Raw genomic sequence first — 17975 nt, 5'->3', positions numbered from 1 at the left:
CTATATCTGATAAGAAAAAAACCCCACAAGAACACAGGTACATAAACCTAGAAATAGAAAAATTTTGCAAAATATATTAAGCATCTCAGAGATGAACAGCTCCAACTAACCATGAATGCAAAACTATAGAGAAAGCCAGATTGCGAATCTTGATACCTTGAGACCAAATAACCATCAGTTACACAGTGCCAGGTTTTCTGAAATACCAGGATAGATCTTCTGTCATCGACTTTTAAATCTTAATTTTTTTTATTTATTTGAGAGAGAGAGAGAGAGAGAGAGAGAGAGAGAGAGAGAGAGAGAGGTGTGTGTGGCCAGCTCAGCCCACCAGGGGGCGGGCTGGCTGGCATGTGGTGCTGGGGGATTGAACCGCGGTCCCCAATGCTTTGCCAAGCTTGTTCTAAGTAGGTGCTTTAGACCACTGAGCCATCTCTCCAGCCCCTGTCATCGACTTTTGATAATCTATCAATTTAGTCTAGATTTAGATACATAATACATCTTGTGTATGTGTGAATGAAGGTAGTTGAAATCATTATGCCAACCAATCAAACCATATATCTTGAGTATCTATGCTTCTGGGAATAGGCAATCCAATAAGGACACATAAAGTTAGGATCCCTTCTGTGTGGCTTTATATATGAAATCACAAAACATTAACACCAGAAAGGCCCTTGATGAAATGATTCCTTAACGTGTATGATAGGAAAATGGATTCACCTTCATCCATGTATGTATATGTATATCTATTTCTATATCTATATCTGTGTCTATATTTTAGTGATGAGAAGAAAATTAAATTCTATGAATTGTGCAAGGTGATAAAAAATGTCTATGCTAAATCCAAATCTTATGAAAATGGAAGTGTAGTGCTAAAGTACTCTCAAGAGACACTTTATATTATTGCTTTCTTTTCTCTATTATTTGCGTAAAGGTATGGAACACAATGAATTTACAAGTTAACAATGAATTTTAGAGGGGACTGTAGGAAGGCAGAGAAAGTGGAAATACTTTGAAAAAATACAAAATTTTGATTTTCAAGCAGTGACTTACCTAGATAAACACTGAGTTTTTCCCAAAACAGTGCTTGATTATAATGGATACTTTTCTAATTATTAAGATCAGCTACAATATGCAATGTATTAATTATTGAAACTGTCCCACTAATCAGTTTTGAAACTGTCTCATTACTACTTGTTTCTCAATAAAATTAATAAAAAGGAAAACCAGTTTCCAAACAGGATCATGATGGCAATTTTCTTTTTTTTTTACAGGAAATATTTTATCTATTTTATTTATTTTTTATTAATTTTATTGAGAAACAAATAGCAATGAGACAGTTTCAAAACAGATTAGTAAGACAGTTTCAATAATGAATACACTGCATATTGTTGTCTTCATACTAGTTATTCATAGTACATGATGCAGACATCATATCCTGTCCAAACACTATTAGTACAAATATTTCTTCTCATTGAATTAAGAGAAAACAGCTGTATATCTATCCTAACTCTTTTGTATATACAGATACAAAATGGTCCTTCATTTATATCCCCTTTTTTGTTTAGTTTTGTCAGAGAAGAGTATTCCATTGCCATTTAAATATTGAAAGTGTGTGAATTCAACAAAATAATCCAATATAGTCCAATAGTCCATAATAGTAGTGTGTTATCTGTAGGACTGGCAATGTCAGAAGTTTTTGACTTGAGCCTTTTAGAGCTCAGCATATGGCTGTAATTTTTATATCTCATTTTTATACTTTTCTGATGGGTGGTTAAGACCAAGATAATGCAAGACCTGTAAAACAAGAAATGTAACTTTTGCACCTGACAAACGATGGCGATTTTAAATTTGAGATAATAAAGAGGAATTTCTGGAGATCTGCATGTGAGAACTGTTACATGTTAGAGAGAATAACAAGTTACTCAGTTTACTTTTTTCTTTTTTTTCTGTATTTTTAAGGATGGGTCTACAGGGTGTTCAGGGTCTCACTACTAGATAAGACTTACAGTGATCTGCCTGTTTAGAGCCTCCCAAGAGCTGGGATTACAGGCGCATACCACCATGCCCAGTCTCAATTGCTGTCTCAGTGCTCCCTTGGGGCGGGGCCAACAGGGCAGGCCAGAAGATTGAACCCCTACCCCCTGCACCTGCTTGCAGGTGCTTTAATCCTCTGAGCTATTTGACTGGCCCAATTTACTCAGTTTAAAAGCCACTGGAAAGTGGTAAGAATAGTCTTCCCAGTTAAATTATTAGTCATACGATTGTCATAACATGCCTCCCAAACTTTGTCTAACACTGTCATTTGTCAAACATGTTCACATTAATCATTCCATCTGATCCTTCCTGTAACTCTGTGAGAATGTTATTTCTAAATTGCAGGTAAAGAAACTGTGGTTCAGAGGATCACATAGTACATACAGGTGCTAGGATTGTAAAGCTAGGTCTGCCTGATTCCAAAGGCAAGGCCTTTTACATCATATCAAGTATTCTTGTATCTTGTAAGCATTACTTGAAGTTTGTCAGCCTAAGCTCTAATTCCTAGCATGGTGTCTTATATGCAGCAGACAATAAATATCATGGGGATGGAACTGAAATGAAAGCCAGCCACAGCCTTTACCAGCTTGTCTTCATTGTGTTGCTGAAGCCCACTCATATCTGAGCACTCTACACAATAAACCAATTTGAAAACTTACTATACCCCTCTTCTCAATAAATCAATTTACAACCTCAATTCTAAATGCTAGATAGTGCAGTGACATCATTTGTTTTACAGAAGCTTGTCTTTTTGAAAAGGAGTTCACCATAATCATGTCACAAAACTGGTTTATAATAAAAGATAGTGAAATAAGAATCAGTATCAAATGTTATGAGGATTTTTGTTGCCATTAAATTTCACTTACATCAAAATAGGTTTACAATTTGTAGCAAAGATGGCACACTAAGGAGTTCTCACCTAGAAGCACACATCTCTTACACATCATTCACAGAAAGCTAATATTTGAGAATCTAGTGTATCAAAATCTTGTCTTGGACTTGGAAGATTTACATGAAGAACACTCATTTTTGATACTTTCATCATCTTTTGTGACTTTTCCTCTGTGCTCCCCACATTAGGCCTGTGTCATGCTGTCCCCCACTGCAGTGCACAATTGCAGAATTTCTTTGGAGTACAATAAATAAGGAAAAACAAGGTTGATTTTTCCCCACATATTTGAGTCTCATTTGAGGTAGCTACTGGAAAAGCTACTTGCAGGGAGTTTTCTGTGATTGTTTTGCATATTAGACATTTTTAAAGCTGTTTCTGTTGATTTCAGCTAAAGGCTGGGTCACTTTGTTTGAGGTACATTTGTCTGCTTATATAATGCTACTAGTCTGTGAGGAGGGGATGATATACTTATCTGCATAGGGACACACATATGGTGTTGCTCCAGGGTTACAAAAGAAGTTAGTGTCTTGAAATGTATGTATAAGAAGTCAAGGTATTGAGCACCTCACAGAAAGCCAGATATGGAAAATTGCTCTAAATTAGTCTTAAGAGGAGAGAAGAGAAAGCTGGATTCCACCCACTTGGATTTGCTAAACTGATAATGAATAATCAGGTATGAGGCTATAGTTTTGGGCATAAAGACTTGCATTTTTTTTGAGTTCATTTCTAAATCAAAGTAGACTAATGAGCTTGCTTTTCTCATGTGAAATTAATCTTTCTCGAAGCAGCAAGCAGCAGGGAGGACCATGGTATTGAGCAGATATAAACATGAAGGGATGAGGAATTTAGAATCAGGAAGTATAAGTGTACATCAAATAGTGACAAACTATTTGGAATGGTGACAATGCTTATGGTAGCCACAGGCTTAGGGCACAAAGAGCCTTATGACAGAGGATTACCTTGAAAGAGCTGTATCCAGCTACTGCATTACTAAAAAATAGTTTTTGGAAGTGATCAACAGATTTGTAAAACAAATGAAAAAAGGAAAGATTAAAAGAGTTTCTAATCTTTAGGATATATGGGATGGGAAATTAGCTCTGTTTGTCAGCCTAGTAACATGCTTCAAACAGAAACAACTTCTCATTCCAGGTTCCTGGTCCTACAATTTAGGCACCAGTTTGCTGGGGCATATTCCTAGGTGTTCAGAGCCAGCTTGTGCCTGGGTCATCCTGTACCTGTGACTGTTCCAGATTTCTTAGTTCCCTTATCTTGGCTACCAACAAACAGCATCAGGCCAATGTTGCTGGGGGAACACAGCGTATTATAATCCAGCATCAATATCCCTCTGTTGGTTCCTGATCCTTGCTTTACGCCTCCTAATCCTATGCCAAACCCCAGTGTCATGGATGGCATGGCTAAGGATGTAGGCACCAGTTGGGTGATGGTTTCATTGGATGTAAAAAATTCAGTCTGCACTTGGAGCACGGCTCATCTCCTTGGAAGTGTCAAAGAAGTAAATCTGGCTTAAAGAGGTAACCAAAGAATAGAGGGAGAAAGCAGCAGAAGGACAAGAAGAGAAAGAAATGTAACATACCTCCCAGAGTCATTCCTGCTTCATAGCATTTTCGGAGACGGCAAGATGGACAATTTTTCCTTCGGAATTTATCAATGGTGCAATCATTTCTACTGGCACACAGGTACTTCTGTTTTCCTGGGAAAATTAATGCAAGAATAGATGAGCTGTTAATGAAACATATTAAATGTCTCTGGGCAAAAAGAAGCATGATGATATATACTACCAGACAAGTCCCCAGGTGCAGTGAATCAGAAGATATATACAACCAGATGAGAGAAGTAGATAGTAGTTCTAAGCACTTGATCACATAGACTAGAATTACTAAAGCTACACAGTTTAGCTCTATGTTTATTGTTTGGTTTTTATTGGTGTTTTTCAAAGGTAAACAATTCAGGTCCTGCTGATCACTTCACTATTAGGACTACTAATTGGTTTTTAAAACAAGATACTGTGTCTTTACTAGAAGCCAGGAACTCCCATGAGAAAATGATCAATTGTGGAAGCTGATTTTCCTTTAGTGTTGCACAGCAGAGACTTGAGCTCAGTCAGTTTATCCTCCTACTGACATCCACAATCAGGCATGGAATCATACTTGTGTTAATAAGATGTATCTTTTCTAGAAAATTAGTGTCTTAGTTACTTTTATTGTGACGGAGACAAAATTTCTTATGCCCAAAATTAAGAGAGGAAAGGTTTATTTGGATCACAGTTCATAGATTAATTTCATAGTTGGCTAGCTCCAATGCATGGTGGCACAGCAGAAGGACATCACAGAGGAGAAACAATTGATGACAAAGGAGAGCAGGCAGATGGGAAGTAGCAAGCAAGTGACAATAGTAGCTTCTGTCTTTCCTTTTTATATCCTATCTAAGCTAACCTGTTTAGGCTGAGTGCCAAATCAATCAGTGGACTAATTTAATAATCACAAGTGCTTAATCACAGCATCACACATTCTGATCCAGCCACCGCTGCAAAAGCTCCACCTGTGACTGCATGACACTTTAGGGGGACATCTAGACACAAACCATAACAACTAGTAGAAGTAAAACTTTCATAAGAGAGAATATCATGGGATTCCCAATTGATTTTAAATTGCTAGCAATCATACTCCCAAACCTGTATTTTATGGAAATCAAACAATGATAAAGCCCATTTTATATGGTCAATCACAGCAAACAAACAGAAGTCCTCTGAAGATAGCATAGTAACAGAGGTCATTATTGTGTGATCTGAATCACCCCAAATACAGTAGCACAATATGCAAATGTATGCAAATAGGCACAGAGTGTTGAAATCTACCCACCCACAACAAGTTTGTAGAGCCAGCACATAATCTGAAAGTTGCCTTTAACAGAGACATGAGGGGCTGGGGAGATAGCTCAGAGGCATAAGCACCTGCCTGGGAAGCATGAGGTCCTGAGTTCAATCCCTGGTACAAAAAAAGACACAGGATATGTGGTTAGAGTCTAAAGACAAAGCATTCTAAGTGAGTCAAGGATCTTTGCTCTTTGTCTGTAAAGTATATGGCCATGTGATTACCTTCTGTATATTCACTTGACAGAAAAGTGAAAAGGATCTGGGGCTGCTCCAAGGTGGTTCTAGAAGCATCTTATGCTGTGCAGCAGATGACCAAATGATTAACTCAGAAAAAACACGCACTGCTATCCCAAACCCTTTCATCTCAGAATCCAACCATTAAACTCTGCTCTTTGGCACTGTTGACTTCCAACAGCAAAATTTAATCAACAACCTATAATAGAGGTCTCACAAAATTTTATTATGAAATGACTGATGAAATATAAAATTCTCCTCTCATATTGAAGCAGATAAAAATCATGCCTTAGAGCTGAAAACAGACACTTACTTAAATGCTTTAAAACTGTCTTATTAGAACAACTACAAACCCTTGACTACTGTGAATGGTTACATAATGGCTGGCATGAAAAACTCTACAGGTCAGCTGGCTCTCAAATTCTGGACTGCTTAATAGTATTTTACCATGATTTTATTCTTTACTCATAAACTTTAAATATGATTCAAAGCTCCACCAGGAACTAATAACATGTGACACTTTTTGGAATTTCCCCCTATTTCTGCTGTCTTATGTCATAATTGTAGTGTTCCCATGCAGCGTGACTTCAAGGATGATTAAAATTCTTCCTATCTATTCATTTTAAAAACTACCATTTGAAGTAGAGGAAGTAAGGTTGGGGAGATACCAACAATTAGTATCATCACATTAAGCAAGTAAAGAAATGGTTGTGCCATCATCTATATTATTAACCAGAAAGAAGACTGAAGAAGCAGAATTTCTCACACTTTATAGAGTAAGTATGAATGCAGGATCTATGTAAAATATTTTTTAAAATTTCTAAGAGAAGACTTAAATGAAATTGTAAGGTGCACTATTACAAGGATTTCAGTTCTCTTCAAATGACATCTATACATTTAAAGCAATATAAACAAAATCTAGACAAAATAATCCCAAAGTACATCTGGAGGAATAAAATATATGATAATCCCAAGGTGTTTGTGGGAAAAGACAATAAAACTTTCCTTCCCCAAAATTTAAAGTATTATTAAACTGTAACAATTATATTGGTGTCATAATGGCTCTAGTATAGGTCAACTGGTGGAAAACATCATAAAAGCCAAAAACAAATACAAGCAACACATCATTCCCATTCAGCAAGGAAAGGATGAATTATTCACTAAGAGGTGTCAGAACCACTGGTTACACATTCAGTAATCTGTAGTTAAATTGCTAGTTAATCTAAATTGCAGATTGATTACACCAATGAAAAACAATAAGATATGGCGGTACTGTTAGAAAAAACGTTTGGCCAAATAGCTCAGCGGATTAAAGTGCCTGCCAGCAGGCGCAGGGGCCAGGGGTTCGATCCCCAGGCCTGCAATACTGGCCCCAACCCTGGGGAGCACTGAGGTGGTAGGCAATTGAGACTGGGCGTGGTGGTGTGCACCTTTAATCCTAGCACTTGGGAGACTATAAACAGGAGAATCATTATGAGTCTGATATAATAGTGAGACACTGAACACCCTGTAGATCCTTCCCTGAAATAAAAAAAAGAAAGAAAGAAAGAAAGAAAGAAAGAAAGAAAGAAAGAAAGAAAATATACAACAAACTTAAAACATTTTGAAAGTAAGGGGCTTTCAAGGTATGGTATGAAGGAGACATAAATGAATATTTTGACAGATTTCACTAGAAAATATTTCAAATTTATTATATTAAATGAAATCATTGGGGGGCTGGGGAGATGGCTCAGTGGAATAAGCACTTCTCTGGCAAGCGCAAGGGCCTGAGTTCAATCCCTGGTTCCGCAAAAAAAAAAAAATTAAAAAAAAATGAAATCATAATAAAATTTAAAGACAAGCTACAAACTGAGAAAAGTATTGATATTAATCATTTAATTAATATTATTTAACTAATAATCAATGGTCAATATTCTTGATATATGAAGATATTGTGATAGAACAACACTACCATAGATGGATCGTCAGCTGGGCTTCTTAGATGACACTCTACAGAGAGGCTTTTTGGGAGTGGTCATAAAGCTGTTGCTATCCTTGTTTATTTTAACCCTATGGTTAGCTTAGCAAGAAGGGACAAGAATCAAACCCAGATACCTCAGCTTATAGTATATTTGACAATGTGACCCAAGCTCCATATGATGGAACTGTAAAGAGTAGTGAACGGGCAGTCAGAAGAGCAGGTGTCAAATCCCAGCTCAACTATATTGCATTTAATTGGGAATCTGCAGTCTGCTTCTTCATCTAATAATATGGATTAAAACAATGGCGTTGTCTACTGTATAGAGCTGTTCAAAAACAAATGATGCACAATGAATGTGAAGGTGATGTAGAAAAGGAAATAAGATTAGAAGAGCTATGTGTAAAATTTTTGGATCTATCTATCTATGACCTATTTCTACCAGTCTCCCTCTTCTAATTATATTTTTCCTTTCATTAGCCTACCCTGGTGACAAATATTCTGTCTTTTGCACTCTATCGTCAACACACACACACACACACACACACACACACACTCAAATTTCTGCTAAAGCCAATTCTTCAGCATACAGCTGAGGATCACCTTTCCTAGCTAATGTGATTCACCAAGTTCTTCTTCAAGAAGACAGGAAGTAGACAGTAAAACTGGTAAGTCAGACAGTAACTAGAGCATGAGTACTCTGGAATGTCATACTCTGAAGCTTAAACATGACCATTCTGAAATATCTGGACCTTTCAGTAATAACTCAATGATAAAACATGTTCAATTATTAACCTCTAATGGCTAAAGAACCTTTGAGTGTGCCTATCTACTATATTCTGAGAACTGTATGGAAGTACCAACAGTGAATAGTATAGTCAAAGGCTTTGTCCTCAAATTAGGTGATCTTTTAGTAGATGGAGATAAACAAATTAATGGTAAATAATAAATTAGAGCTTTGCAAATGCTAATATATACAATGGAGGAACTAAAACCAAGGTGATGTAACTGAATAGAGGGCTAATTCAGGTGGAGGAAAGATACTCTCAATGATATGACCCTAGCATAATGCAAGAAGTCAGACATTAAAAGTAAGGAAAGAGCAGGGGTCGGGAGTTTGATCTCCCATCCTGCCGTTCTGGCCCTGTGACTAGGGCATGCTGAGAGTAGGATTGAGACTGGGTGTGGTGGTACCTGGCTGTAATCCAAGCACTTGGGAGGCTGTAAACAGGAGGATCACTATGAGTCCAATCTATGCAGTAAGACCCTGTAGACCCTATCCTAAAATACAAAAAAAAAAGTAAGGCTGGAAAGAAACATTTCTGATAGAACAAACAGCAATTATAAAGGCTGAAACTGAAGAATGTGCTCTAGGAATAGTAAGGTGTCCAGTGTTTAGCACATAATGAAGGGGCAAGGAAAATGAGATTAACAGTTTTGTAGAGAGACTTCTCAAGATGGTAAACTAGCAAGCTACTCCAGCATATTCATCTAAACCATCAGAGGGTATAGATGAACAGAAAGCCCCTAAATTCCCTAACTTTTATATGTTCAGGACAAAACAACCCCCTCTTACCAGGGAAGCAGTAGGACACCCTCTCTAGGAGTTAGCAGCCTAAGAGAACTGAACTGTAACAAAGAGAAGCTATAATCATAAGTTTGAGATATTCCCTGGCACTTGTCTCACAGGAGACTGGGCTCCACATTGGGAAAGTCTTGGGGGTATAGCTAGATTGCATACAACCATGCTAAAAGTAAGCGCATTTAGCTAGATGGAGGCAAATGTCAAAAAGGGGGCAAGAAACAGAAAACAGTTGTGGTTTGCACATTGTTACAGGTAGACTTCATCCACATACAGTTTTGCAAGAGTCTGAGTCTGGGCGCCTCACTGAAGAGATGAGCAGGATAGCTGCTTGTGGCTTCTCATCCCAGTGTAGATCTTATATGCCCAAAGGCTTCTGTTCTGCTCAGACTCTCTGAGTAAATGTGGCAATGTGCAGACACTGGCCAGTTTGGCTCCAAGAGCACAGTTTGGTGAATTCTGGAACTTTGGCCCATAATCTGAACCTGCTCAGAGAACACATGTGTGAGAGTTTTGATGGACAACAAAAATTTTCCTTGCACTCTTGTTCCTAGGTCTAGTAAAAAAAAAGTTGTGATATTCAGTATAATACAATCCTGCCTTTAAAAACATGTGCCTGAATACGCCTCTATTAAGGAAGGCAAGGTGGAACTCATCCTATAGACTGCTCTAATTGTTTTCACCTACTTGGACAGAAGCTGAAGAGTGTGGAAGGCCACTTGGGTGAGTCTACTTGAAAGAAGAACAGTTGTCTCCATTTTGGCTGTGCCTGACGTTATTTCCATGTATTGATGTGTACAGAGCTGGCTGGGACTTTTTCTTATCCCTTCAATTGGCTTTAGACAATGCATATTGATCTAGCCGAGGTGCTAGTAGTAGTCTTTGAAGATGGCATGTGTGTTTCCCTGATAACCCACACCTGCTGCTCTTTAATATGAGCTGGGCTGACACAAGACAAAGAGCCAATTCTCCACACTATTGGCTGGGATTGAGCCCTGAGATAGAGCTATGACTTCCAGGGATTTGAAAGATTACACATCAGAGTTGAAGCACCAGACCCTAAAACACTAGATACTATTTTAATAGTATAATGTAAATTACTTTTTCTGCATATACTTCTCTCTGCACATTGCAGAGATCAATGCAGGCCACCTACTTAGCCCAGCTCACAGCACCCCCTTACTTCCTGTAACTCGCAGTCGTTTATCTTCAAGACATTTCTCCTTCATGACTGAATAAAACCTGGGTTTGGTTCTGGGCTGAGGCCTTTATTCCAGATAGCCATCACCATGGCTGGACTTATGACCCCTTGGCTCCCCATCACTATACCTGTGTCTTAGTGTCTTTATTCTCACTGTGGGTTGCACTGGAAGTGGTAGATTGGAACTAAATTGATGTGATTCCAATGACGTATTTTCGGATTACAAATATAAGCTTCTTGGATTGAGACAAGGACCAGGAGGGACTCCTTACAAAAAGGAGAACTATGTACTAAAAAAGATTTTCATATAACTCCTTTTATCAGTTGTTCAATAATAAAAGACGAAGAAAATATTTGAGGGGTATGTGTGTATACGTTTACAAAAACACTGCTTTTGGGGCCAGGGAGATGGCTCAATGGAATAAGCGCTTCCCTGGCAAGCGCAAGGGCCTGAGTTCAATTCACAGTTCTGAAAAAAAAAAAAAAAAAAAAAAAAAAAAAAACCAGAATACTGCTTTTGCTTCTACTTTTGCTTCCATAGTGTTTTACATTGTTTTTTTAATGGTTTCTTACATCAAACCTCATTTCATAGGGATTTCCATGTTTCCATTATTTCATTAATTGTACTCAATCTCCCTTCATCTTTTCTTGCTTTACACATAGATTGTTTTATTCCTCTCTTCTTTGTTTGTGTCTCCTCTCTTACTATTGCAAATGTCTTATTCTTCTTTCTTACATATAAATATTATCATTAAAGCCTATTTTTCTTGTTTTGCTTGTGTCTATTTTTTCCCTAGCTAATTCTGCATTATTACTCTTCCTTTCTTTTCCTGAGTTAGTGAAATAGTAAATAACTTTTTTTTGGTCTTTTTGAGACAGGGTCTCATGATGCAATTCTGGCTGACCTTGACCTCACTTTGTATCCCAGGTTGGTCTTGAACTCACAATGATCCTCCTGCCTCACCTGCTGTAATACTGGATTATGTGTGCTATCACCTCCAGGTAGTAAAGAATTTTATTTTAGTTTAGTTTTTTGCATTTTAGGGAAAGGTCTACAGGGTGTTCAGGGTCTCACTACTAGATCAGATTAGTAGTGATTCTCCTGTTTACAGCCTCCCAAGTGCTGGGATTACAGGTGCACACCACCGTGCCCCATCTCAATTGCCATCTCAGCGTGCCCTTGGGGCAGGGCTGGAACGGAAGACCCAGGGATTGAACACCTGGTCTGTGCACTTGCTTGCAGGCACTTTAATCTGCTGAACTATTTGGCCAGGCCCCAAGAATTTTAAAGATGAGTTTAAAATTATATTTTGACATACGGTTGGTTTTCCAGATGCTGATATTACAGTAGTTCTGTTGTATGTGGGGTGCTAGGGATTAGACTCAGGACCTTTGTAATAAGCAACAAGTGCAGCTCTTTTTTTAAATTTTAATTTTGTGGCATGGTGTAATTAAGTGACCAAGTTGCCCATGGTTCAAACTTGAGATCTGCCTGGATCAGACTCTCAGACTGCAGAGGTATAGGTATGTGCCTCACATTAGGATATATTACTTGTAGTATTGTCTCCTCCCAAGGCAGTGTTAGGGACTAAACCTAGTATTCTGAGTAGCATAAGGGGATGCTTCCATGCTATGACACAGCAACAGTTTAGGGTATATCAAAAAGAGACATACTACTTACTAAAACCACTTACTAAAATGATCTCAGTTCAGTAGTGGCATGATAGCTATCACAACTGTTCTGTAAATTTCAACATGAAAACACAAGACTCAAGAAAATAAAGAAGTAAGATGCCTCTCCAAATTCATAACTTCCCAAAACTGATCCCACAGATACTGAAGTAGATGAAATACCAAAGATTTTAAAAACTGGTAAATAAAATTAAAGTAGGTAAAATAAGCAGCTGAATGAATAAATTTTTAAAGCAATCAATCAGCTCAAAGAAGAGAAAATAACCAACTGGGTGCATTAGAGAAAATGATACAGGATATGAAAGACTATGTCAATAAAGTGGTACAGGTTGTTATATTTCCAGATAGAAATACCAGAGTTTGAAAACAAGGTATACATACTAAAATATTCAAGCATTAATAAAGAAAGAAGGATAAGAATTAAAAAAAATGTTATTTATGAACTCCTTAATTTGTTCTAAAGAACAAATTTAAGACTCACTGACTTCAAAGAAGGTGAAGAATTTCAGAATAATGTCCTACAAAATGCATTCACTGAAATTATAGCATAATATCCCCAAATTTGGGGAATAGGATGTGTATCCAGGTATAAAAAGCATGTAAAACTCCATAAGAAGATTCATAGATCTGTTTAAAACTGTGCAAATGACAAGATACAAACTGAAAACACAAACATTAATAGTTTTCCTATACACCAATAATGAATACATAAAGAAAGAAGTCAGGAAAGAAATCTATTCACAAAATTTTTAAAAAATACATAGGCAGAAATATAACCCAGTAAGTGTAAGGCTTCTACTTTGAAAATAATAGAACACTAGAGAATGAAACTGAAGAAGATATAAGAAGATAAAAAGATCTCCCTTGTTTATAGAACAGAACTAATATTTTAGATTTTTTGTTTTGTTTTTGGCTGGCTCAGAACTAATGTTTTAAATGGTCATAACAAAACTTACCTACATTTAACATTTAACAATTTAACAATTCCTGTTAAACTAGTATGTGTATACTAAGGATCGATCTTAGCACCTCCAACTGTGAGGCAGGCACTGACCTATCTCCCCAGCCCCCAAGAATATTCTTTAAAGAACTAAATCACACTATCTTAAAATTCGTATGAATATACAAAATCCCAGAACAGCCAAAGCAGTCTTGAGCAAAAGGACAACAATGCTAGAGGCATGACAATATCCAATGTCAACATAGTCTATAATGCCATAGTAACAAAATCAATGGCACTGGCACAACATAGACATACAGATCAGTGAAATAGAAAGAACAACATAGAAACAAACATATGTACATACAACCATCTCATTTTTGAGAAGAAAGGGATGTGGTGTATTGACAGCTGGTGGTCAACTTGTAACACCTAGCTGAACTGAATTAACGTGGTAGGCCCATGGAGGACCTACATGAGGATTGTTACCAACAACATAAAAGGGAAAAGTGAAGAAGAGATAGTGTTGTTGATTCTCCTGGAGCAGTCTATTGAGATGGCTTTCCTGATATGAATTCTGCTGTTATCATCATCAGTGGAAATCGGGACCTCACTGTCACTGAGGGTGACTGTGGTTCACTTTAGGAGAGCTCTGGTCCTTACTTTGAATATTGGTGCCTGGATCCAGTGCAGATTACTGAGCCTGCTGCCACAGATCCTTCATCACACTGGTGTAGACTTTCTAACTTCTACCAATGACCTTTGGGCCTTCCCTCTGTAGGTCTTCAATACAGACTTGCATGAGATATTGTTGTGGGCCCTAGCCCTTTAGTTGTTCTTGGGCATGACATTGCTATGGGATCCAGGTCCTCAGTTGGATTCACTGGGTCTTTAGTGTATGGATAAATTTTCCATCTTCTTTGAATTTGACTATTTTGGTGAATATTATTAAATAACCCTATAAATTATGTGTCCTGCATTAAATCATTTCCTTTGCAAATCTTGACTACAATAGGGCCAAAGTAAAGGCTGGGGTAAAGACAGCTTCTTTTAACAAAGGGTGCTGGGTTGACTAAATATCCATATGTAAATGGCTGAAACCTGATCTATATCTCACCTTCTTGTATTAAAATCAATTAAAAATGGACCAAAGACTAAGATTTAAGACTGAAAAATTTTGAAATTCCCAGAAGAAAGTATAAGGGAATAGTTGAAGATGTAGCAGAGGTGAAGACTTCCGGAATAAGAACTCACAGCACAGGAAATAGCAAGAATCAACAAATGGCATTACATCAAATTAAAATGTTTCTGCACAGCAAATCAAACAGTCAAACAAGAGACAATCTACAGAATAGGAGAAAATCTTTGCCAGCCACTCTTTTGATTCAGGATTAATATATAGAATAAAGAATGCAAAATCTTAACATGAAGACAAATGGCCCAGACAATATATGGGCACTTGGATAGACACTTTTCAAAGGAAGTACAAATGATCAATAAGTATATGAAAAAATGTTCAAAATAATTTTGTAATCTCAAAAATATTTTGCGATTCCATCCTAATCCAGTTAGAATGGCTATCATCAAGAATATAAAAAGCAATCAATACTGGTGAGCATGTGTATAAAAAGGAAACCTCCTACACTGAAAGAGGGAAGGTAAATTAGTACATCTACTATGAGAATCAGTATGGAGATTCTTTAGGAAAAAACCAGAAATGTCATTTGATCCAACTATTCTACATTTGTGGTATATTCCTGAAAGAAAAAAAGTACACCATAGTGATACATGCATATACATGTTTATCATGTCACAATTCACAATGGCTAAGTTGTGGAAGCAGTCCAAACACTTGTTAACAGAGGAATGGACAAAGAACATATGGCATACGTACACAGTAGAGTGCTGTTTAGCCATAAAGAAGGATGAAATGCCATTTGAAGAAAAATGCTTGGGAACTGGAGACTATCATTTTAAGCAAAGTAAGCCAGTCTCAAATTTAAATATCAAATGTTTATATGAACAATTCAAAAATAAAGGAGAAATGAGAGAAAACTAGAAGGTAGACTTTTAGGGATGGGGTAGATGATCAAAGGGAAGGAGGAGGAAAGAGTAAGGGAGGTAACAGGGTCAAAATTTTTAAAAAATGCTATTTACATGTATAAATGTACCAAAATAAATGTCATTATTCTGTATCACTAATGTGCACTTTTGAAAAAAAGTTGATTAGATGTCAAGATGATATTGTGCATAGTAGTAGTTCTCAGTGTAGTCTGCACATAAGAATCACGAGGGGGGCATTTAGAACACACTCATGCCTGGTCTTACTTTCAGGGGCTCTAGCTTGACTGATTACAGGGTAAAAAGTAAGCAATGTGATTTTAGAAAAAGCTGTTCCATAGCTGAGCCTAGTATTTCATGCCTATAATCCCAGTATTTGAAAAGCTGAGGATCATAAATTTTAGGCCAGCCTGGGATACATAGTGAGTTTAACACCAGCCTTAACTATATAGTGAGATCCTGTCTGAAAAACCCAGAACAAAAACCTTTCTTTATTGTTTCTCACATTTATCCCGGGTCAAGAGCTGCTGGTGTTGGATACTGCATGTGAGTCAACTGCTCCTTCAGTTTTGCAGCTGAGACTAGATAAACAAGACCAGAGAGATAGCTCAGTGTCATAAGCACCTGCCTGGTAATTGTAAGGTTTTGAGTTTGATCCCTAGTACCAACAAACAAACAAACAAACAAACAGAGATAAATCACAGGATTAATCTTTGGTACTGGAAATACAGTGAACCCAACCTATCTTTGCTTTTCTCCTTAGAGACCATTGAGGTTCTGTCCTATCAGGTAAGGAGTATGGGGAACACCAAAGTGCTGATGTTCATTGGTGGGGATTTGGGTAGGTGAACTGTGAGAATTAAAGGACCCAACTTCACCAAGTAAAACACTATGAGGAATAGGCCACCACACATCTGCCAAGATGATCTGATATTAGGTCAGGACAAAGTTTTATGTTCTCAAGCTGCCTTCCCTTAGGTTCTTCCCAACATCATGCTGCAGCTGGCTTGTATTAACTTGTAAAAGCATATTCTGAACATCTCTTATCAAATGTGTCTGAAATTGGTTGGAATAAGAATATTTACAACCACAGAAATAAGCAAACACTGCAAATCAGTACCCTGTTTCTGGAAGAAAGCAATTTCATGGGTGCACCACTGGTTCTGACCTTGTAACTTTACTGCTTCTAGCTGCATCTGACTCCTTTGTTCATTTTTTCCTATATGTTCATCAAGGAACACTTTTGGAATTTGGTTAATATGGTTGGAGTCATAGCCTATGTTGACTCAATTGCTTCTAAAAATATATTTCCTTCTTCATTGCCTTTTCCTGAACATGAGTATACAAATCAAAACTTTTATATTCATAGCAGGGTTTGAACTCAGGACCTTGCACTGGCCAAGCAGATGCGTAAGCCACTGAGCTATCTTCCCGTTCCCCCAAACTTCCTTAAATTTAATTCTCATCTGAATGTACAGTGTGTTTAGTGGAGTGCTAACTGGTGGTCAGCTTGTTACACCCAGCTGAACTGAACTAGCATGGTGCTGGGTGAAGGCGGCCCACCTGAGGATTGTTGCTAGCAGCAGCAGAAGCAGAACTGGAGAAGTTGTAGGGAGGCTATTGAGGAAGCTGTTGGGGAGCTGTTGGAAGCTGCTGGTTCTCTTGGACTATTCTGGAAACCTTGTCAAGGTGGTTTCCTGAGGTGCTTGGCTGTTCTTGTCAGAAGAGGAGCTTGGGACCTTGTTGTCACTGAAAATGGCTACAGTTCACTTTGGGAGAGCTCTGGTTCTCACCTTGAGCATCACTTCTTGGCTCAGAGAGGAAGACAATGCACTGCTCAGCCTCATGGAGAAGCTTGTCACATTGGTTTCCCTGATGAGAACTCAGTTTTCCTCACTGCTGGAAAAACTCAGGACCTCACTGCTGCTGAGGATGGCTGTGGTACTTTTGGGGGAACTCTGGTTTTCACCTTCTCTGCTTCCTGGTTCCAGTTCAGATCCCTCAGCCTAATAGCATAGAACCTTCATCCCACTGTCACAGACTTTCACACTTTCACCCCTGACCTTTTGGCCTCTCCAGTGCAGTGGGCTTGCATGAGACATTGTCATGGGCTCTAGGCTTCCTTGTGGGAGGCATTATTACGGGCTCTAGATTTTCAGCTGGATGCATGCAGGATATTAGGAACAAGGCCCTTGGCTGGATTCTTTTGTCTTTAGTGTGTGGACAGCTTTCCTGCACCCAGTGGGGACCAGTTGCTTAAAGGTACCCTATTGAACACTTTTACAATGTCAAAGTAATAATCCCTTTACAAAATGAATGCTATTTTATTTATCAATTTTGTCAAATACAAACTTTCCATTAACTTCTGTGGAAATAAGTGGGTAAAATCCTGAAAGAGTACAGTATCGATATATATCTACATATGTGTTTGACCTAGCACATGTTTTTTCATATATATATATATGGAAAAATCCAAGATAATTCACCAT

The 17975-nt window shown here is 37.8% G+C and overlaps 1 protein-coding gene across 2 annotated transcripts in view; it reads right to left on the bottom strand.

The window, feature by feature from the left end:
• The window catches only part of Ar (androgen receptor), a 254666-nt gene that overhangs the window by 55797 nt on the left and 180894 nt on the right, over positions 1-17975 (bottom strand). For both annotated transcript variants that reach the window (XM_004644511.2, XM_023704705.1), the window contains exon 3: positions 4521-4637. In XM_004644511.2, coding sequence (XP_004644568.1) covers positions 4521-4637 — 117 coding nt within the window. The remainder of the gene's footprint in view (positions 1-4520; positions 4638-17975) is intronic.

This window comes from Octodon degus, unplaced genomic scaffold (genome assembly GCF_000260255.1).
Source record: "Octodon degus isolate 3935 unplaced genomic scaffold, OctDeg1.0 scaffold00201, whole genome shotgun sequence".
Taxonomy (NCBI): domain Eukaryota; kingdom Metazoa; phylum Chordata; class Mammalia; order Rodentia; family Octodontidae; genus Octodon; species Octodon degus.
The sequence above is the reverse complement of the archived record's forward strand: the minus strand, read 5'-3'. Positions and strand labels throughout refer to the sequence as shown.